A 22,264-nucleotide genomic window follows, 5' to 3' on the forward strand; every position below is an offset into this window, starting at 1 on the left:
GATCACTAATGATGCATTTCGGCAAGATTACTATGCAACCTGTGATTACTCAAAAGCTGATCTTGTGAAACAGGCATTTGGAGGAATACTAAAAAATCTGGGAACCTACCCAATGTTCTTAGATCTTAATGCAGACAAGTAGCTTTATTTTCAATAACATCAGAGGAAAGGCAAACAACAGGAAAACGATAACAGAACAATCATATTTCCCTCATGTTTGCCACTAACTAAAGTTAGCCTGCCAGCTCATTGGCAACATGAAAGAATGGAGGGAGTTCATTGTGACTAGCCATGGCTGTAACTTTGTTCAAGATTGACTGCATACATGGTTCTCATCTATTCAATTGTAAGGAAAACTCCCATTACTTTATGTAACACACCACACAAGTTTTAAAACCTGGGGTCAGAGTGTGTCACCACCTCATGATGCAGATACAACTCTATTCGGGGTTCTGCCTTTGTGTCCACTTCGTTCTATAGCTCTCTGACTGCGTTTCTTTGTGAAGAACAGCTGCTACACTATTGTTTTGTTTTTTGAAGGGACATTTTTCAAAAAGGAACAGGAACAGCAACACAAGACAGGGGCTTACTCAGCATCCATAACAACAGAAAGGTTTGTTTTCTGCAGAGACCATGACTGAAGCACATTTGGTGGAAAAATTGCTGACCGACTTGCTCGAAGGAGTAGGCAATTTTGTATGCTTTGGATAAAAGCGTCTGCTAAATAAATAAATGTAAATGTAAATGTATGCCTTGAAGTTATGCACCTCTGAACAAGCAAGCAAGAAAATAGCAAGCTGCATGCAGCAACAATTGTACTAGCAGCTTGAGGTGGCTAATACATACCAACACACCCATCTTTCAAAATTTCTGTGGAGTCTACCCCAATTCCAACAATTCTGCAGTAGACACCTAATACAGTGTGTAAGATGCACTCACTCCTGATGAAAAAACCACAATACATTCCAGGCACAACTGTACTAGATGCCAGTGCCTATCATTCTCAGTCTTCTTGACTTCATATGCAGAACACAACATGGAAATGGACAAACAGTATAGTAGTAAATTACCACGTACGACAAGTCTAAAAGTGACAATTGGCTATACAATACTGTAATATTACAATTAAATATGGCCTTCTATTGTGATTCACCCCTTGATTACTTGGGAACTCAAAAAATGAAAGTGTAGGAAGACTAATGCCCAAACTTGCAATTTAAGCAAGTGTTAGATTTTGTCCTTCCGGACACAGCATTATGACCTGGGCAGCCAATGAAATTAACAAAAACAAAAATGAAATACCTCCTTTAATTTGCGGCTGAAGGTTAAGGATAAAGAGCATTACAGCTACTTTGAGCGGGGGCCTAACAATCTTAGCAAAAGCCCAGATTGAGAAATCAAGGTCGGCCACAGTTCCCGCATCACACCACTCTCAGCATTCTGCGACCTGGGAACCTGCAAGTTGCTCAGATCGCATCAGTGGAGTAGTGCTAATTCACTGTAATGCGCTGCTATACTTGTAGTGCAAAAAATAGCTGCAGTAGTGTGTTGGTGTATCAGAGGATTGCATTCGCCTCAACCTCTGCTCCATGAATGCAGAAGTGGTCGCAGTGAGACGAATGTCAGTAGTAGAACTGTCGATTACCAACGTTGTGTGAAAGAAAGGCTAAAAATGCAACAACAATAATAATGATAATCATAATAATATTCTGAGACTGGAAACTGATACATTTAACACCTATGTAATTTACAATGAGGAATAGCAGCTTGGCCCCCAACAAACCCCCAATTAAAAAATGGCTACATCCGATCCCACCCAATGCTGTCTCTGCTAGGGCAGGTCCAGGAGGTCATGCTTGGAATACAGTTCCTCTGTCACCTGATACACCTCTGAGATGAGGGGCAGGGCGTCCCCCAGCATGGCCACCACCTGCTCCGGGGTGCCCACGTTCATCACCTCAAAGAACGTGGGGCGCCCTGGGAGGGCGCAGAAGGCCATGTTGGAGGCCTTTCGGATGAGCCACGGGTGATACTTGGCCAGTGACTCATTGTAGGCCTCCGAGCACATGACGGAGGTCTTGCTGTCCTCAGTGCTGGTGCGCAGACGCTCAAGGAAGAGCTCCAGCCAGCGCAAGGCCCGGTGCAGCCTCAAAAGCGTGCGGCAGCCGGACTCGGGGTAGCTGCCCCTCTTGGTGATGTCCACCAGATCATTGTCAAGCTCGTACTTCACCATGGACTGGATAGTGACGTACTGCGCACCGTTTTCCCCATTGCGGTGGCTGACCATGATCTGGATCTTGCTGACCGCATCCTTTGAGATGAAGGAGAAGATGGTCCCCAAGCTATTCATAAACCTGTAACAGAGATTTTTTTTAATAAAGCTGGCCACAGAGTTGACATGGTACCAATTACGCCTGTTGGACAGGGAAAGCTTGCGGTACAACATTTCTGACTTGCTACAGGGCCCAGCCTTTTGGTGATGTGGAATGTCACTGTCGAGTGAGAGAATAAAGTTCAGTTCCTTGGCCTGGGATGAAGTGTGTCGTCTCCCCTGAAAATTCCACACTTGCTACACTGGTGTTGAAATGGGATGGGTTAGGAGCAAAGGGACATGCTCAGAAGAAGGGGAGGATAGTGTAGCGATCACGTCAGCCAGATAGGGTGACCTCAACAGTGAGAGCAGGACATTTTAGCTCACTACGATGCCCATCATGCGGAAGCATGACTGTATCTGTCTTATACAGAATAACTTAAAACACAGCTAGCTACCAAACAAGTCAGTATCAGAAACGCATTAAATATTTGTCTTACCATTTAAAAACTGTGACGACATTTTTCCATACAGCGAGCTAGCTTGTACGTAACCTGGGTTTGCCTTGCTAGTGAACAAGAATACGCACAGACACCAACAGACAAAACAAAAAGCTAACTTTCATCATTATAACTAAGTAGCTTCTACTACAATGTGCTGATACTAGCTAACTACAGAGCATATGGTACAGCTGCAAGGTAGTTATATCCAGCTAAAGCTAAGTACATGTTGATGCTGGAGAAGAAAGTAGCTTACCGGCAAAAATATTCAAAATTAAAACAGGGAAACAGTACGAGTCGAACTAGACAGTCAAAGTAGAGAGCTGCCGTAAATCCGAATGACCAAATTATATTCAATTCAAAACAAACTGAATAAGTGATGAAACAGCGCATACCCTGAATGAATGACTAACGTCAGTGGCTACCTAGAGCAGACTGGCTAAGTACAGGTTAATTAAAAGGCACTTAGCTCAATTATGACTTACTTACCTCACAAGCCCACGCCATCCAGCCACATATTGATCGATCAAAACCTCCTTATCTTCCGAGAGACATGACTTAAATGTATCAAGTACCTCTCGCAAACAGAATTTCTGGTCTTCTGCCATCACTGCATCAGCCATGCTTTCCCGGAAACAGGAATTTAAAGCGCTGAAACTTGACGGATCCAAACAAATCTCGAGGCTTAGCCAGGCAGCTAGCTGTCCACTTATCTACTAACCGGTCTATCTACTGTAATTTCTGACGTATAGTTAACTATATATGATGTCAAGCTGAATTTGATTTTTGGCATTCGGTGTGACTGTCCTTACTCAAATATTTACCAAACACACGCTAACTTTTATTATTCAAGGTTGTTAAGCGACAAAGTACGTCTTCCATCTAGCCAGCTACTTACTTTCGTTTCCGTTTCAGTGCATTTCGGCACTACGCCTTCTGACGGTTTGTTGTGAGAAATTATGTCAACCAACCAGATATTTTGGTGTATCCCGCCCACTGAATCGTCATTCGCTGTATTTCGTACGCTTGTCCCAAACTAAACCAATAAAAACTGTCTAACACGTCACGTGGTTATCAACAGAGCAGGTTTGGTAGTGTTTCGGCGTGTGCAAGATGGCTGCTTGCTAGTAAATCCATCAATCTGTTAGCTAACCAGTTACAGTATTGTAAACATTTACTCAAATCGGCTGTCAGAGTTTCTGTAAACAGGTTGCAAGCGGTCTTCTTTCAATAAATTGCAAGAATTTTATGTTATCAAGTCTGATGTATAATTTGAAACGTTATAAGATGGTTGTCTAGCTGCATTTGAGCTAGCTAACGCTAGCTAGCCTAGCTGGATATCAATTTAGTTTGAGTAGATCCATTCATATGTCATATACAGCTGCGAAATCGTCAGTCAGCTAGCTAGCTGGTCAGAATTTAACTGGAAGTTTTTCGGTGCTCTTGCGTTTCCATACTCACAGTTGGAGTTATTCTCCAACTACGAAAATCTCAAAGCGAACCTAAAGGGACTGCCAGGATGCCTGAGATTAAAGTAACTCCCCTGGGTAAGAAGTTAATGCATTCCAGCTGTTTTCTTACGAACTGGCCGCTTGTGCATTATGAAAGGTCAGAGCTGACTTCGTTTTGATGGTCACTGATGGGGTTGTTGTTGGTGATCGTTCTGAAATAGGAGCTGGGCAAGATGTTGGTCGAAGCTGCATTCTGGTCTCGATTGGTGGCAAAAACATCATGCTGGATTGTGGAATGCACATGGGGTACAATGATGACGTGAGTATAGAGTGTTAGCTGCTGAGTTTTATCATTAACATCCAGACAATGCGCGAATATGTTTCTTTTGCACTGTTAATGTTCTTTCGTTTCCCTCACACAGAGGCGTTTCCCGGATTTCTCCTACATTACCCAAAACGGACGTCTAACAGAATTCTTGGACTGCGTCATAATCAGGTTTGTTATTTTCCGGTTTTCCCTCTTTTCAGTATATTTAAAGTTAGTTTTCCCAGAGTAGATTACTTTGCAAGTGTTAACTAAATGGAAATGAAGCATATAAATTCATTTTCACTGCAGCCATTTCCATCTGGACCACTGTGGGGCACTGCCGTACATGAGCGAGATGGTGGGTTATGATGGACCCATATACATGACCCATCCTACCAAAGCCATCTGCCCTATCCTGCTGGAGGACTTCAGGAAGATCACTGTGGACAAGAAGGGAGAGACTAACTTCTTTACCTCACAGATGATCAAAGACTGCATGAAGAAAGTGATTCCACTGAACCTCCACCAAACAGTTCAGGTCGAGTGATCTCCCATGCCCATTCCTCTGTTGTTCTGTGTCTAACAAATTGATATTTAATGTGATTAGCAGATTCTGTTGCTTTCCTTGGATGATGTGAGGGTACAGTGGCCCTCCACCCGGGAAGCAAACCTGCACTTTTTGCAATGCAAGCCCTACCCTTTTACATTATAAGCTCCACCCCTTTACATTGCAAGCCCGGTCCCTTTCATTGCAGGTTCTGCCCTTTACAACTGTGCCACACTGCTGCCTTTTGATGTCGTTATTTCTGTTCAGGTGGACGATGAATTGGAGATCAAGGCTTACTATGCAGGACATGTCCTCGGGGCTGCAATGGTGCAGATCAAAGTAGGAGCCGAGTCAGTGGTCTACACCGTAAGTAGGAGGAAGACTTTACACCATATTGTTTTGGTGTGGCAGAAGTCCGCTACATGTGCAGTTACACATGCACTCATTTCTAACTTTGCTGTTGCAGGGGGATTATAATATGACTCCAGACAGGCATTTAGGGTAAGTAGCACATTTTCCCCATCATGCTCACATACATGCATTGGTTAATTGGAGAAATGATCCAACTGGAATATCAAAAATGTGTGTTAAACACAAATTGGTCAAAAGTATATCAGCTATGTTTCACTGCATTTGCAGAGCGGCTTGGATTGACAAGTGTCGTCCGGACATCCTTATCTCAGAGTCCACCTACGCCACCACCATCCGGGACTCTAAGCGCTGCCGGGAGAGGGACTTCCTGAAGAAGGTGCACGAGACAGTGGAGAGAGGAGGAAAGGTAAGAACCGTGTGGACTGTTGTGTCCACTCAGTGTACCTGTGGGGCAGGGCTTCCCACATGACTTTAAGAGATAAAACCATGACCCAGGTTGCAAACCACTGCAGATGGCATGACTTTGGCATGCCCGTTTTGATACTGGTGCAAATCTGCGCAGAGGGTTAATCAGGTCTGTTCATTAATATCTTTATTAAACTGTACCTCTGAAGTCTGTAAAGATTTTTTTGTGAACTTGTTTCAGGAACCATTGACTTACAGCATGTTATGACTCCTATTTAATATGGGTTTTAAGTTAAATGGGTCTAAACTGTTGTGCTGTTCCCAGGTCCTTATTCCGGTCTTTGCCTTAGGACGAGCCCAGGAACTTTGCATTCTTCTGGAGACATTCTGGTAAGCATTCTGGTTTTATGACGGGTTCTGTTTGTTATGAAGTGTTCAAAATACAAACATGCAGAGAAAATGCATGCTATTAGCTGTATTAGCTACAAATCAGGAGTGATGCCACAATAACATAATGGCTGAAAACAAAGTGTTTCTTCATTGCATACATGATTTGAGCATAACTTGTTCTCAGACGTCTCGAGATAATGCTTCTGCACATGTGTTGAGTGCTGTGCTACACCTTTACATGTGGGTGTGACATTGTGAACGTAAATACTCCTACCCAACTCCTGCCTTTGAGTTGGTTGTGAAAAATGATGAATATCCACCTCAACTGTCGTGTATTACAGAAACCTCAATTATGACAGTTTTTAAACCATTTTTAAACGATCTCAAGAAGTAATGTGATTCCCTTGGAAAATTCACATTGACTGCTGGTCATGTGTCGTCTTGTGAAGAACCACCCAAACAGTCCTCACTATCAGAGGTCTTTTGGAGGTGCGTTGTGCTCCTCGGTTTGGTGTCATGTTTGGCATGTGTTGGGTGTATTCATGGTGAGCTTGTTTTGCTTTGTTCCATAGGGAGAGGATGAACCTTAAAGCCCCCATCTACTTCTCCACTGGCCTCACAGAGAAAGCCAACCACTACTACAAGCTCTTCATCACGTGGACCAATCAGAAGATCCGCAAAACCTTTGTGCAGCGGAACATGTTTGAGTTCAAACACATCAAGGCCTTCGATCGCTCCTACGCCGACAATCCTGGGCCAATGGTGTGTGTCACAGATCGAATGTGATGGCACACTTGATCTTATTAGCATGATGTTTGAACATGTATGTTCAGTCAGGTCAGCCTCAGCATTCTTTAAACTAGAACTGAGCAAATCATTCAATGGCTGCAAGTGTTGACTTATTCATCTTTGACTGGTAAAATGTTGAGGGTGAATAATGGGCCAGTCAGTTGGTTGTGCTTCTTATGGTCAAAAAAATTCCATGATCTGTTAACAATAAAGGTTTGTGCCTGCATTTGCAGAGATACTGGATTCTGTCTGCTGAGGCACATACCCTTAGCTTGCAGTACAAGTTCTTTGAATGTACTCTATGTTTCACACACAGTGTGTGTCCAGTCAAAGACCAAAGGAGAACTGAAGCTCTCAAGACACAAAATCAGTTCCAGGGCATTAACAACATACCTCACACAGAAGGAGAGTGTGAAGATAGTTGGCGGATTGATGGAGAGGGCCTTGCTGTATGAATTAAGAGCATATGTGTGTGTGTTGTCAGGTGGTGTTCGCCACTCCAGGAATGCTGCATGCTGGACAGTCTCTCCAAATATTCAAGAAGTGGGCTGGAAATGAGAAGAACATGGTGAGCCACCTGCAAGCTTGACTATGCTGAGCAGAACTGGCCCTTTGGCAGGCGGTGTTCCCTTCTTTACAATCTGTTCACTGGAGAGGAGGACCAGGCTTTAATCATGCTCCAGAGTTGACCTATGCATTAATTCAGACAAGAGAAACGGCACACTCTGCTGGCAGCCTGGTACCATTGGGTTGTCTCCTGTTAAAATGCTAGCAGGCTCAGAGGAAAGCCTTTGTGCTGATAGATATGGATGGGCAGCTGGCCTGCACTTTGCATGTCCCCTTCTTACTCAGTATGTGTAGATCAAAGCCAGAGATACATCTGGGCTCAGATCTTCTATCCAGGATGTGAGTATTAGTTACAGGAAATGATTTTATACAGCAGCATTTTAAGCAAGCTTGTTAACTGATCGACCTTGCAAGTCTGTGTCACTGACACTACCAGGCTTGAGGCTGGGGGGATTTCACACTTTTTCAAAGTTTCTGTTTCCTGAAAAATATGAGAGCACACTAAGAGAGCGTGTAGACATGCATGCACACGATATGGACTTCATTCATTATATATTTGTGTCTGCTCATTTGAATAATTACTGTTGATAGCTAAGTTACAGGTGGGAACATGCATAGTGGGGGTGTGGGTTGTCATGTACCTCTGAATTCTTCCATTGGTAATCTTGTGCATCAGGTCATCATGCCAGGCTACTGTGTGCAAGGCACTGTGGGATACAAGATCCTGAGCGGTCAGAAGAAGCTGGAGATGGAGGGAAGAACAACGGTAAGAGGGAGTGAGATGGGGCCGCAGGCCGTGTGTGCACTCTTTCAAATTTGCACAGGGCAGCGGGTGTTTCCTGAATTGTTTACCACACATCATATACAACCTAAAAACTCATGTTGTAAACCAGTTGGCATTTTTGACATGTGAAAAAGTCTAAGGCGCCTGTTCTTTAATATAGACGTGCTGTAATAAGAGTATCATGTGCTGTAATAAGAGAGGGGAGGCACGTTCTCATGGGTGGAGATGATGCGAAAGAGAAGAGGGCACGGCGGCGGCATTCGGCCAAGGGCGGGTTGTAACGGGGCGCCCCCCCTGTCTGTCGCCTGTGTTTGCCCCCGGCAGCTGGACGTGAAGCTGCAGGTGGAGTACATGTCCTTCAGCGCCCACGCCGACGCCAAGGGCATCATGCAGCTCATCCGCATGGCGGAGCCGCGCAACGTGCTGCTCGTCCACGGCGAGGCCAAGAAGATGGAGTTCCTCAAGGAGAAGATCGAGCAGGAGTTCAGTGAGTGCAACCGACGCAGAATGTGCCGCCAGTCACAAAACGCGGCCCGCTCCGCAGCTGGCAGTCACAGAGTGGGTCGCGGCATTGATCCAGTTTAGCCATATGTTAGCAGAACCAGTCACAAACACAAGAGTAATGCATAGCCTTGAGTCCTCCCTTCTTATACTAGGTTATGGAAAGTGAGGTCTGGCTTCAACGTAGCTTTCATTTCAGTTTTTTTTTTTCCAGCAGTGCAAGAGATGAAGGTATCCTTTGTGTGAAAACTCACCCTGGATTGAATTATCACTTTTTCATACTGCCAGATATAAATTACAAGACCTGCAAAGTTGCAAATTGTTGTAAATTGGGGTTGCAAATAAAGCTATGGTTAGTGTAGCTGTGTGTTAATCTCTCAGGAGTAAGGTGATTCCGTTCCAAGGTGAAGGCTGATTGAATTCACACCTTCATTTGTAGTTAGCGGGCAGATTTGTTGAGTGGATGTTAGACAGGATGGCTGTTTATATAGGATTGTACTTATCTTTGATTGACAGGTATCAGCTGCTTCATGCCAGCCAATGGAGAGACGGCCACAGTTACCACCAACCCCAGCGTGCCAGTTGACATCTCTCTCAACCTCCTCAAGAGGGAGGCTGCCCTTGGAGGTATGGTCAATGGCCAGAAGGGGGAGCCCATGAAATTCCTTACTTTCTGGACACATGATATTGCTGCATTGACCACAAGAGGGCAGTGTGTATTTTTTTCCTGTCTTAGTCTGCAATTCCTGTGCCATTTCAGAAAATTGCTGTCCTCATCTCCATCTACTTGAAGCTATTATGAATCTGTTATGCATTTAATGTCTTCTATTAATATGAGATGGACTGTATTTGAGCTTTTGAAATACATACACTGTATCATTTCTGTCCTACACTCTAGGTATTTAACACATGAGGACTGTTATCTGTTTCTCCTTGACGTACCTTTATGTACTTGCAACTCTTTGCAGGGCCCTTGCCTGACCCAAAGAAGCCTCGAACAATGCATGGGACCCTCATCATGAAGGACAATGTAAGTTCGGAAGGGGTGCACATTCTGACCTGGAAGGTGTTGTGCCCTTCCTGTTGTGAAATGTGCCTGAGAGCGGCTGTAACGCTGTAGAGCTGAATCAAGAGATCTGAAAGTCAGCAGCGTGTGCTGTGTAACACTCGTTGCCCGTGGAGGTGGGGGTGCGGATGCAGAGACTTCTAGATGCTTCTAGAATCGTGGTGCAAGAGCGTGGGCGTAATGGCGCGTAATTTCCACATTGAGCTCATACATCTTTTGTTAAAAACGAAAGAAATTCCAGACTTTGTTTTATATCGCATGCGTGGTTCTTTCACATGGAGATGTGAGAGAAATGAGTAAAGCCCACCTTGAAATGCACGAGATTACTAGGTCTGATTGTGAGAGTGTGTGCCACAGTGCCCACTGTGTGAGAGTCACGCTGAAAAAGCAACACTAGAGGTGTCACCATGCAAAAAAAGGATTCCTACACATTTTTCCTCTAGTAGATCCGTAGGCTGGACACAGAAGTCTGTGTTATTTCGCATTGTCTTGAAATTAATTTGGATCTTCTGCTTTAGGGAACTTATGCTTCATTATGGCTAAGTTCTAAAAAGCATTGTGGCTTAAGAGATAACAAAATGTGTGTATTTTGAAAAATAAACATTTTCACTGTATAGACATTAGCAGAATAGATAACCCTGACAGTTCTAACAACCTTTCAGGAAGCTGATGCAAGAGCTCATTTGAGAGTCAGCCCAATTTTCCTTCCCTCTCTCATATATCCCTCTCTCCTTGTCCCACCATTCCTCTGTCTGTATCTCTTTGTGTGGCTCTGTCCCTGCATCCCTCTATCCCTTTATCCCACTATTCCTGTGTCCCTGCCTCCCTTCATTCCTGCACCCCTCCATTATTTTGCCCCTGTATCCCTTTATTCTTCTGTCCCACTCTCTCCCTCTGTCCTTGTGTCCCTTTATCCATCTGTCTCTGTGTCCCTGTATTCCACTGCCCTTGTATCACCACATCTCTCTTCCTCTCTTGCCATATTTGTGTCCCTCTGTCCCTCTGTCCTTCTTGCTATGTGCAGAGTCTGCGGCTGGTGTCCCCGGAGCAGGCCTTGAAGGAGCTGGGGCTGAACGAGCACCAGCTGCGCTTCACCTGCCGGGTGCAGCTGCAGGACCCCCACAGCGACACCGACACCCTCGGCAGGGTGTACGCCCACCTCAAGAGGTGCCCCATTCCTCCACAGTCGGCACTGCTTAAACACTCTACACTCCACTCGCAAGAGCCATGCATAAAAGCATGCATTACTCACAGCATCTGAAGGCTCTGCAATAAACAGGCTCAAAGCCACCTGTAAAAGAACCAACCATTTATATGGATCTAATCGCTGTGGTAAAAAGATGAGCACAGAGAGCACAAACTGCACTGAACTTTACCACAAAGAGGAAGGCTCCCTTGGTAGTCTGCTCTGTGGCAGGAGTGGAAAGGTACTTTTCCAGCCCTTGACTTTCAGTTTTAGGTGCTTATGGACCCTTTTTTGGGGTAGTTGCCATCATTTGCTGCCAGAAAGATAACGGAAAGACAACAGAAAATGGTTTCATAAATTGCCTTGTTACTTGACATTTCATTTTATGGCAGAGTACAGTAATATATGTAATGTGTTTTAGATGTGTTTTGGATCCTTTGATACATTTTTGGGTCACTAGTTGTAAGACGTGACACTTGCTAACACAGGGGGATTACCGGGGTTGGGTCAATTTCTGTTTTTCTGTTCCTTTTCAGCAAACATCATTGTCTTCAGTTCTTCAGTTCTTCTGCTGAACTCCCATTTCATGGCTGTCTTAGTTTCAGCCACATAGCTTGGAATGAACTAGCTTACCTTCCTGATCTCAAATCTCAAGACTTCTCTGCCTAGAAAGAATCTTGCATTAAATTTTTGGCCACTCGTGTACGTTATGCAAGTTGTCTGGTTGGTTATCGTCCTGCCAATCATGCACATGTCTGGGCAAGGGCAGAAGAAGTTGGGAAATAGTAAAGTTTTGCTATTTTGATTGGACCATTGCTCAATTTGGCCTGCCTATCAAGGGTCAGCGATGCCCCAACTGAACCAAGGTTTGTGAGATAGTAGGCCACGCCGAAATCGGATGACGATTTCTGAACTGAGACATAAGTATCCTACGTTATGTATTCGTGGGCTGGGTGGGCCATATAGCAACAGCCTTCCTGAAACATGACCCCACCCCTTCCATAACTGACCCAAACTGTAACTGTCCCCATTCCCCACCAGTGTGCTGAAGGGGTACACCATCCAGCATCTTCCTGACGGGACAGTCATGGTGGAATCCATCGTCATCAAGGTGTCCTCAACCTCTGAAGATCCCAACACCAAGGTTCTGCTGCTGTCCTGGAGTTATCAGGTACGGGCAGCCGAAAAATGCACATCACCAACACTACACTACAGGTGACTAATGTTTATCAAATTCAGTACTGAGAGGGCATGAAACAAGATGTGCATGCACAAAATATATTGCTTATGGAGGATGTCTGGGAAAATGTGTCATTCACTTAATGCCATTCATTTATGCAGGCTTTGATAAAGAAATGTGATTGGTTGAATGGTGTTCAAAGGCTTTGTTGTAATATAAGATTTCATATTTCAGTGAATTGGAAATTATATTTCAATATATATTTCAGTGAATGGAATTGGTTTAGCAGAAGACAGGTTGTTGCAAAAATGAGCGTTTATATCGATCCTTTAATTTATTTGGAAGTGGAGATGTTGACGGCAGTGTGGATACTCAGTAAAAAGAAAGTCCAAGATAGTCTTGTTAGATACAGCAGTCAGATGGTTTGCAATAGCAGTGGGGTAGGAATATTTTGTTTCAAGAGGTGTAGTTTCATGATGAGAAGATGAGCAGATATTTTGATAGATTCACCTTACTATCTGATGTGGAATCCACAAAAAGCAAAAACGTGCCGAAGCTGGCAAGCTTCGAATGACAAGAGCTTGCTGTTTTTGCCACACCACCACAGATTTGACCTATCAGAATGGAAAGTGGCCATCCAGCACTGAATCTGGGTCATTTCAAAAAGCATGCATGCGTCACCACTTAAACCCTATCCAGACCACCCGTCAACCCTACTGTAGCAGAAGAACCTTTGTCATTGTCTCATCTGACCATCATCATAAATGTACAGTTCACAGATCACCACCTCAAACAAGAAATGGCAGTTGAGAAGTGAACAATGCATAGTAGGCTGAGCTAAGGTTTAAATGAATCAAAAATAGCAACGGTATAAGCAATGTAAACCAACACGGACAGTGTGGTTCTTTAAATGTATTCCTCACTGAGGTGGTAAAGAGATCACCCCTTTGTAGTAATGTAATGTCATAAGAGCAATGCATTTTTTCATTTTTTTCTTCTTGCATGTACAGACACTGTTGATGATACTTACACATCTACAACTGGAAAAATTTACTTGCTGTAAAAAAAATAATACTAACTACGAAAAAAGCTTTCGTTCTTACTTTACATTGTTGAGGGGCAATTGATGACTCACAAGTCTCACAAAAACAGTATATTTCAGTGGTTAACTAATTTCAATGTTTTTATCAAATAGAACAGCGAATGTGAATGAATTATGGAACAAGTATGTTTTTGGAAAATGATGAAGCTTGGAGGTCAGGGGCCAAATCTCCATGAGGGGGAAGAGCCCCCACCTACGGCCGGCTGAGAAATTTCCAGTGCTGCGCTGTGTTATTCGCAAGTCTTTGATGGTCTAAATTAAGACAGTGTGCCCTTTAGCAGGCCGCCCGGGTAGAGGTTTGGGTGTATCCTCATTGTGCATGCTGTACAGAACTCGGGTGTTTTGGCACGGAAATGTGGGCACCAGCTGACCTCAAAATGTTTCCAGTTTGTGCTTCCTTTGACAAATGTCTTTTAGATTTTGTGTGTGTGACCTTGAATTTTACAATGAACATGTTAAGTGGTTAAATCTTCACAGTACATCACTAAGGGTTTATATATGGCCCACATTTATATGTATATGTGTCAGGATCTGTAGGGAAAGGACTGTGTAGTGTTTCAGATTTTTTAGTACTGGACCCATCATTACTCTGTTGTATTATACTTACAGTAATATTGCCCCCAGAAGTGAATTTATGTCTTTGTTATCTTAGTAACAGTAGCTGAACTGTGAACTGTTCTGGTTACCTAATCATAATCTAGAAAATGCCACTCACAGCTTCTGTGTACCAAAACCATTTCATACTTCAGGAAATTAGATCACAAGTACATCTTTGCGATGTATGGTCATGAGACAGTCAGCTCTCCTGCATCTGAGGGGACTGCAACTGATTGCTCATCAACTGTGTAACTGTATCAATGAGGTATACTGTCATGGAATGACACATCCTGCCATCCACTTTGCCTCTGGTCAACTGAAAACAAAGTTAAAAAGAGTCAATGTTTCGTTAATAAAATACATCATTTCGCTGATGTGGACAAAAACTTCATAAATGTTGTGTTATTACATGTTTTTTCATATGTATAATGATATGTGATGGATACTATAATTTTTTAATATATATTTGAACTATTTTAGGATGAAGAACTGGGGAGCTTCCTGTCAACACTGCTGAGGAAAGGGCTACCATCAGGATTGTGCTGAAGACTCTTCTAGATCATCTTGAAGCCAACCTTACCTTTCAGTTGAGAGTTCATTTCTAGAGTAGAATATATTTTTTTTTAATTAAAGTTTTGTAATGAAAAACAGTTCAGTTTTTCTGTGTTTTTTAACAATAACCCATCTTGTGTTTGGTTTGAAGTAGTGTAACCAGCACTGTAGTTACACAAAGGCATACCAGCAAAATATTCACACAGGAAAATGATTGCCATTGCAATTTCATCATTACTGTTTGACATATTTAATATGAAACCAGCAGATTGTCACAAAAAACACGCTTAGATGTCTTCATCCAAGAGGAGTTACATAGCATCTAGTACAAACAGTTACATGTCTTAACGGAAGCAAGTTGCATTTAAGTGTTTGGTATAGGAGCACAAGTCTTATAGTTGTACTCATCCAGCACTTGAGCCCTCGAACATCAGGTGGCCTTCTTTCTTTCACCACTTCACGACCCTTATGTTTTGAACAATAGTCCATTTATGTGATTTCCCAGCATCCAATTGGATGTAACTCTCAAGCCTCTTTTTGGCTCAGTACAATTGGAAAAAAAAAGTTTAGCGCTCCAAAAATTACTCAATAGGAATTTTCTGACAGTAATGGAAGGTGCAGTAAATAGAAAAGTAGGCTTTGTGGTCCATACAGAAGTTTTGACAACAAAAAGCAAATGAGGGAAAAGTAGATGTCATGTTCCCTTTTATATTTTTTTTAATCTGCATTTGCGCAGCCCTGATTTGAATAGCCAGCCAATAGTAGGCTCATCTCACCATGACAACCTCTGCACCCACGCAGGAATGTTGGAGCAAGATGAATGCAACCCTCTGACACACTCGCACAGGGACCAATGACTACTGTTTTACAACACTGGCTTTTTTATGAGTCACTTAAGCACACTGAGATGGAGTGGATGTACACTGGATGACAGGTGTTACTCCACTGACATCAGCTGTGCGATTAGTAGATGCCTGAAGTACTGACACTGCAGAGTGCCTAAAAGCAATGAGATGAGGAAACCCTGCCCCCAGCAGAACAAAACCAGTTTGTTCCACTGCTGTTCCAGTCATTGGTTTCCAGTCACTGGTTTCAAACCGGCTCGGTAGGGCTCAGTTTGTATTCAAAGCAAACCCCTTTCTGACTGAGCCACTTGGAAACAGGAAGAAAGGCTCTGTGTAAACATTGTGGTAATTTCAGCACACAGTATATGCACCCATCAAACCAGTCCAATAAGACAGGACAAAACCAAATGCCTTCAAATGGTGATATGTTTACATGAGCGTGGTAGAACCAAACCAGTTAGACTGCCAATATCCTTATTTTACTATTGGCTGCATTACTACAAACTGACAGTAGGATTCCGTTTCAGATTCCCTTGGAGATGGTGTAGACACCCCTGGTTCTCTTTGGGCAGAACCGTCTGAAGAAGCTCCACTTGCAGTGGCTGGTGGTAAAGTAGTACAGCACTGGGTCCAGACAGCTATTGAGGCTGACCAAAGCCATGGTGACACGCCGTGCCTTGTAGATGGGGTTGGCGTAGACGCAGAGCTGGATAACGTGCCCGCGCATTAGCAGGTGCAGGAGATGCACCACGTGGTACGGCAGGAAGCAGACGACGGTGATGGCCAGGATGGCGTAGATGACGCGCAGGGCTCGCCGGCTGGTGCCCGTCCGGATGCGGGCGATGCGACGGGCCACCAGTGGGTAGCAGACCATGATGATGGCGAAGGGCACGAGCGAGCCAAAGACCAGGGCGCAAACATTGTAGGCCATCATGCGGGTGGCCCACTCGTGCTCGGAGAAGTTCTCGAAGCAGCTGCGGGATCGCTCCCCACCCAGGCTGTCCAGCGGCCCCGCCAGGTTGAAGGCCAGCATGGCCACCACAGCGACCAACCATACCGCCAGGCTGACCACCAGGGAGCAGCGGGTGTTGCGCAGCCGGAGGTAGGTGTGCGGGTGGACGGTGGCGATGTAGCGGTCGATGCAGATGCAGGTGAGGAAGGCGATGCTGATGTAGATGTTGGTGAAGAAGAGTGTGCCCGTGACCTGGCACGCCACCTTGCCGAAGATCCAGTCGTTTCCGTTCAGATGGTAGTGGATGCGGAAGGGCAGTGTGCACAGGAAGACTGTGTCCGCCAGCGCCAGGTTGATGACGTACACATTCGAGGAGGTGCGTGGGGTGATTCTGAAGATGAACACGTATAAGGCGCCTACATTTCCCACAAGCCCCAGTACCAGCACCAGGCAGTAAACCACAGGAAAGAGGTAAATCTGGAAGTCTGCCGTCGGGTTGCAGGAGTTGTTTCCAGAATTATTCATTGTCACTGATGTAGTTGTACTCAGATGCGTGTGTATTTTAAAACACGTTTCTGTTTTTCTTTGCCCTTGCTGTGTTGGGTCAGCCCAGCTGTCCTGGAAAATTACAACCACATCATGGGATTTCTTCTGTTAACAATACAAGCTGTTAATGCTCTACAGATATGATATGTTACAATGCGTGGTGCAGCCAAGTGGCCTTTTAATACCACAAAAAAACATTACTATTGCTTACACTTTTAAAGAGGAGTAGAAAGGAGTATTGACCAAGAACACATAATCAGTAGAATATATGATGTAAAGGGAGTACAGTTTAACAGATACTTTGACAAACTTTACTATTATGTATACAGTTAACAGTCCTTGGGGTCGACCCTCTGGACCTCACAATTATGGTTAGTTAACTAGACATGATATATTGCCTCACAGCAAACACGTGTCTGTTGATTTCATCCAAACAACTGTAAGCAAACCTCAGCCTGCAAATGTGACTTCAGATAGTGCAGTCCTGAAGAGCTTATTTTGGAGCAGTCCCCAAAATTCAAGTATCAGTATTACCACCGTATACACTGGATTAGCCGGGTTAGCACATTCAGCCACTTGAGTATCACACTGCTCGCATTCACTTCAAAGCACACTCTGTCTGGAAAGAAAAAAAATATCGCTTTGCGCTTAATATTAATAATTCACATAGAATAATTACTTACAAAGTATTTCCAGACGTCCAGTAAGGTTGACCAGGTCAAAGAAAATGATAGAGTAAAAAAGATCTTCACTAAAAGTTTCACGTGAGCGCTCGACTCAAATGCTTCTATTTTTGCAGATGCACACGTTACTGCACCTCTGTGGAAAATATCTAACTGAGCTCTGAAACACCAGCGCAGACAGACAAAACCACAGGAAATCGAGCAGCGTGGGTCTGAGCGTTGCCGTGGGGGTTTGTGTATTAGCAAGCACCTGCTATGTCGACTCTGAAGCCTAAAGGGGAAAGTATGTTTTCGTGCATTTACACCTAGTCGTTCAGTGGGGAGATTGACTCATACCTGAACATGGGAAGGTCCGAAAATCAGTCATGTCGCCGTGTTGTCGCGTGTGTGAAGGGTTGGAACGGGGGACTGTATGACACCAATGCACTGTACACGGCACTGTACATTTCATTCCAACCCGAATAAAGTTCTGTACATATGAAGAACATGACATAAGGAACATAGGGAGATTCATTTACTCACCAAATGCCATCTGACTAATTGTATATTTTAAAAACGAAACCCAAACTTTGTTTTCATTTCAAAAAAATAAACGTTCGTAGGGATTGACATTACAAGCAAGAAGTTGACATTTGGGCTTATACAGCTCCTAAGTTAAATGGAAACAATCATCATTTCCAGTTATGATGGTGTGTGATTGCATATTACAGGCCTAGTCAGACAGGCTGTAATTCTGTTCTAACTGGCAATGACGGGGGTAGTTTGGTAGGTAGGTAAGTGGTGATATTACATACATTGGCAACGCAATGGAAATACAGTCAAACCCAAGCTACAAACCTGACGGAAGCAAAAATTGCTTGGACACCCACTTTCAAACTATTGCGCTTTTACCAAATAATTCCTGTTGGCCGTGCTATTTTGTAAACTGACTTGACATGAAGTGACAGACAGAACAAGGTGAAAAATCGCTGTTCGACCCCTAAACAAAGTATTTAATAAGAGGTGACATTAATACATAATAAAAGGTGACATATTAAAATGCCTAATAGAGTCCGAACTAGTCTGTCTGGGAGAAACGTACAGTATGCCAATAACGCAACGACTAACATAGGTAGCTACTTAACTAGCCATCACTTTACACCTGCGCGTAACACAGCAACCAGTAGTTTGTTTGCTCTTGGCCTGCAGCCAATGATTCAGCGACAACCGAATATACATTATTGAGCAGCCGCTTTATTCTTGAACAATTCTGTCACAGAACATCATTGTTTTCAGACGCTTCTAAATAAGGAGGCAGTGTCCCAAAGTTAACACGCAAAGCTTCTCCTCTACGAAGCTGTATACAGAGAATATTCCCAGAACTACCCCCATGAGAATATTCCATCTTTTACGACGACAAATCAATGGCAAATTCATCGACCCAAGCAACGCATACAGTTGGTTTGCTTGGCTGTTGAAACGCGTAACATTCCAACCATCTGACCAGTATTCTCTACCCTGAAAGTTGCTGGCATAAATATAAAATACTTGCTCCAGTAAATAGACCACATTTTGAAATGGCCGTTCAGCTATATTCGTTTTAAAACACTAGCTTGAAAGATGTTTGTACTACTGTCCAAAAGAACAATAGTTCGGTTAACGACACAATGCCCCGGCAGCTGTTATTGTAGGATATTGTGACGTTTTCACGAAGTTCAGAATAGGCTGCGTCACAAGCAGCGCACAGTGTTGGGGTGATTCATTGGTGCCATACGTCGGGAATTCTTGATGCAGATGTGAATTTAAGATCCAGATTTTAAAATGTCGAAGACAAATATGGTATGAAGTTATCTTAGGATTAGTTTCGTATTTCGACGTGAAAGATGTGAATGATCATGATTTATATATAGTAGCTTTAATAGAACAGGCTTCTTGTTTCAATGTACCTCACTTCAACTAGTTACTTTTCAATGTCCTCCATAACAACAAATCCCACAAATTCGTGAATTAAAGGACGAAAATAATTATTATTAAAATTAGTAATGGTCGTCGTGAAAAATTACGTACCACTGAGTGCATGGTTAAAAATCAAATTTTATTGTGAATCTTATTCGTCGTAATGCACCATGATTGACCGTGATTGCTCTCTATTTGTCATTTAAAAGTCTAAAAATGTACCGTACAGATACTCTACTATCACTCCTCATGTAATACATTAAATGTATTGTGTGTAATGTAAATGTGAAATTGTCATCTCCAGGGGTGTGCCTCTTCAATTCTTCATCAAATCTGTTACAATGCAGCATGTATTTGAAGCCAATGTTTACAACACCATTGGCGTTTACTTGGCTGGTAGCTCAGAGTCTGATGTACGTGTGTGAAATGTAAACGTGATTTGTGTGTGATGGCAATAAAGGCGTTTTGAAAAAACTGATATTGCTTTTTGGAAACATCTGCGCAAAACCCTCCGAATGCTAAGTAGTAGCACCCCCTGCTGTCTAGATAGTTACATAACATGAAGCTCCGCTTTGTTAGGAAACCGGTTCCACTGAGGAAGAGCAGCCGTTCTCTTCCCTCGGCCTGATGCAGAAGAAGCTGGCTGAGGAGGAAGCCAATACCGAACTGAGAATGAAGGAGGTAACAAAGTTGTTTATTGGCTAGGATTTCATGTCTTGGTAACCTCAATAATCATTCACCAACTCCCCAGTCTTGGAGTAGCTTTAGATTTATATGGGACTTGATTATGTTTGTCTCTGTTTATGGTCTTCATCATATTGTAACCATGTACTTCAGACAGATTTTGTAATGAAATTAGGTATCTGTATCTACACATGCTCAGCTCTGACGGTAGTCCACACAAATCCCCTATCCAATTATGCAGTGCTTGTGAAATTTGACATTTCTTTATTATTCAGTGTTTTGCCATTTTGTACTTACTTGGACCATCCTGATAAAACTTTCACGGTGACTTTGATACCCTTTCTTCAGCTTTCTCATTTTGCCAAATGTTTCATTTAAAATACAAAAAGGATATAATCACAAGTCAGTCTCCTTTCTTTGCAATCTCTCCCTCTGTGTTAGAAATTTGAGTCAACTCTCAGAGAGGTGGAAGAACACAAGGAGATGCTCCGGAAAAAAGTGGCTGAAATGGAGGAGCGCAAGGAGGAGTTTAAAGACTACCTCAAGGTAACGTTCAATGGTCAATGTTCAGTGGGCAGTCGACAATGAGATATAGTAATTCAGCGTGACCCATGCTGATCATTCCCATCTCGCCCAGATCAAAGATGCTCAGGAACATCGGGTAGTGAAGAAAGCGCGGCATGACCGGCAGCTGACCAATCAGAAGCAGGAGCACCTGTGTGACCTCCGAGAAGAAATTAAGGATCTCATCAAAGAGAGAGACCGGCTGGCTAAACGAGTACAGAATTATACTGCCTACCATCTTTGCATGGAAAAAGTGGTGCATGCCACCAAGATGGTGGGTTACATTTCACTGTTTCAGTTTGATTTTTTGCATTTATTATGCTTTTTCCCATGAAAATTACTTATGCAGCCCTGTTTTGGTATCCCCAGTTATACACTAGGCTTGTCTCAGCATGACAATGTCTGCATTAGCACAGGAGCACTGTGAGAGGAAGAATGTAGTCCTCCAACACATAGCAGGCCATTGCTATTTTTTCAGCCACTTGGGATCCCTTGTGCTGTATTTTTACAGCATTTTCATGTATGGACCATTAATGTGATATACAATGTGGTGTATGTTCTGTGTATCAGGAGGCACGGCAGCTGATGTCCCGCTTTGACACTCTAATAGTGGCCCGGGACAACCTGCGGGTAACCACCCAACAGAACCAAGACCGGATCCGGACCGCCCGGGCCCACCTGACCCGTTTCACAGAGGAGAGCAGTGACGCTCTGATGAAGCTCAATAGCACAGCGGCACAGCTGCAAAGGCAACTGGACGAAGCCAATCAGAATCGAGTGCACTGGGTGAGTGATATGCTACAGCAATAGCCACTGCAATAACTTGCATGCTGGTAAAGCCTACCTGAGGGGAGCTGCATGGATGGATGAAGGGGCCAGAGTAGAGAGGGGAGGTGATGGAGATGAGCAACTCTTCATCATCAGAGTAGAGAAGGGATGACTAAGCAACCACTTACATTACATTTTTTTCCTCTTCTTTGTGATGTGATGTGGAAAAGGAAGAGAGTGAGAGAACAACAACACAATATCTTTGTCTTAGCTTCATTTTTTCTGATGTTATATATGCATGTGTCTGGCTCTTCTGTCTCAACACAGGAGAACACATGGGCCCGCATCCAGAAGACGGCAGCAGAGAAAACCATGCTGTTTGGACAAATAAGGATGGCTACCCTGAACTTGTACCGAAACGTGACCAAGAATTCAAAGTTTTCCAAGGAATCACCCGTGCACCTAGAGGACACCATCGGACAGCTGGAGAGGGTACTGCTGCAGGAAGACAGCAACTGAGTGCCTGAAACACGCCTTTTTCACTCAACCCCTAATTCTATCAATTATACACTTAATTGGACCATGAAAACCCATGTTCCCAAAAGTTAGGATGGCTTAATGTGACAGAATTATGCAGGACATTCTAGGAATGGAATTGCCCTCAGATGTTTTTGTCGGTT

The 22,264-nt window shown here is 43.6% G+C and overlaps 4 protein-coding genes across 4 annotated transcripts; 2 read left to right on the forward strand and 2 right to left on the reverse strand.

Moving 5' to 3' along the window:
• Positions 1-103: 103 nt before the first annotated feature.
• Positions 104-3,731, reverse strand: LOC118780938 (ceramide-1-phosphate transfer protein). The gene is made up of 2 exons (XM_036533723.1): positions 3,301-3,731; positions 104-2,354 (listed from the first exon to the last, which is right to left on the reverse strand). The coding sequence occupies exons 1-2, from the start codon at positions 3,432-3,434 to the stop codon at positions 1,832-1,834; spliced, it is 657 nt and encodes a 218-aa protein (XP_036389616.1). The 5' UTR covers positions 3,435-3,731; the 3' UTR covers positions 104-1,831.
• Positions 3,732-4,018: 287 nt separating this feature from the next.
• On the forward strand, positions 4,019-14,624 carry ints11 (integrator complex subunit 11). Its single transcript, XM_036533449.1, has 17 exons — positions 4,019-4,358; positions 4,484-4,581; positions 4,685-4,758; positions 4,879-5,107; positions 5,384-5,482; positions 5,583-5,617; positions 5,756-5,894; positions 6,219-6,283; positions 6,856-7,045; positions 7,557-7,640; positions 8,316-8,405; positions 8,748-8,910; positions 9,441-9,551; positions 9,893-9,954; positions 11,015-11,157; positions 12,218-12,347; positions 14,536-14,624. The coding sequence occupies exons 1-17, from the start codon at positions 4,331-4,333 to the stop codon at positions 14,599-14,601; spliced, it is 1,806 nt and encodes a 601-aa protein (XP_036389342.1). The 5' UTR covers positions 4,019-4,330; the 3' UTR covers positions 14,602-14,624.
• A 1,351-nt stretch (positions 14,625-15,975) lies between these two features.
• On the reverse strand, positions 15,976-17,689 carry LOC118780418 (lysophosphatidic acid receptor 6). Its single transcript, XM_036532881.1, has 2 exons — positions 17,634-17,689; positions 15,976-17,022 (listed from the first exon to the last, which is right to left on the reverse strand). Exon 2 carries the CDS (start codon positions 16,927-16,929, stop codon positions 15,976-15,978), a length of 954 nt encoding a protein of 317 aa, XP_036388774.1. The 5' UTR covers positions 16,930-17,022; positions 17,634-17,689.
• A 2,506-nt stretch (positions 17,690-20,195) lies between these two features.
• LOC118780419 (coiled-coil domain-containing protein 42-like) lies at positions 20,196-22,103 on the forward strand. The gene is made up of 5 exons (XM_036532883.1): positions 20,196-20,249; positions 20,694-20,798; positions 20,890-21,090; positions 21,387-21,602; positions 21,912-22,103. The coding sequence occupies exons 1-5, from the start codon at positions 20,196-20,198 to the stop codon at positions 22,101-22,103; spliced, it is 768 nt and encodes a 255-aa protein (XP_036388776.1).
• Positions 22,104-22,264: the final 161 nt, after the last annotated feature.

The sequence above is a fragment of the Megalops cyprinoides genome, chromosome 7, assembly GCF_013368585.1.
Source record: "Megalops cyprinoides isolate fMegCyp1 chromosome 7, fMegCyp1.pri, whole genome shotgun sequence".
Taxonomy (NCBI): Eukaryota; Metazoa; Chordata; class Actinopteri; order Elopiformes; family Megalopidae; genus Megalops; species Megalops cyprinoides.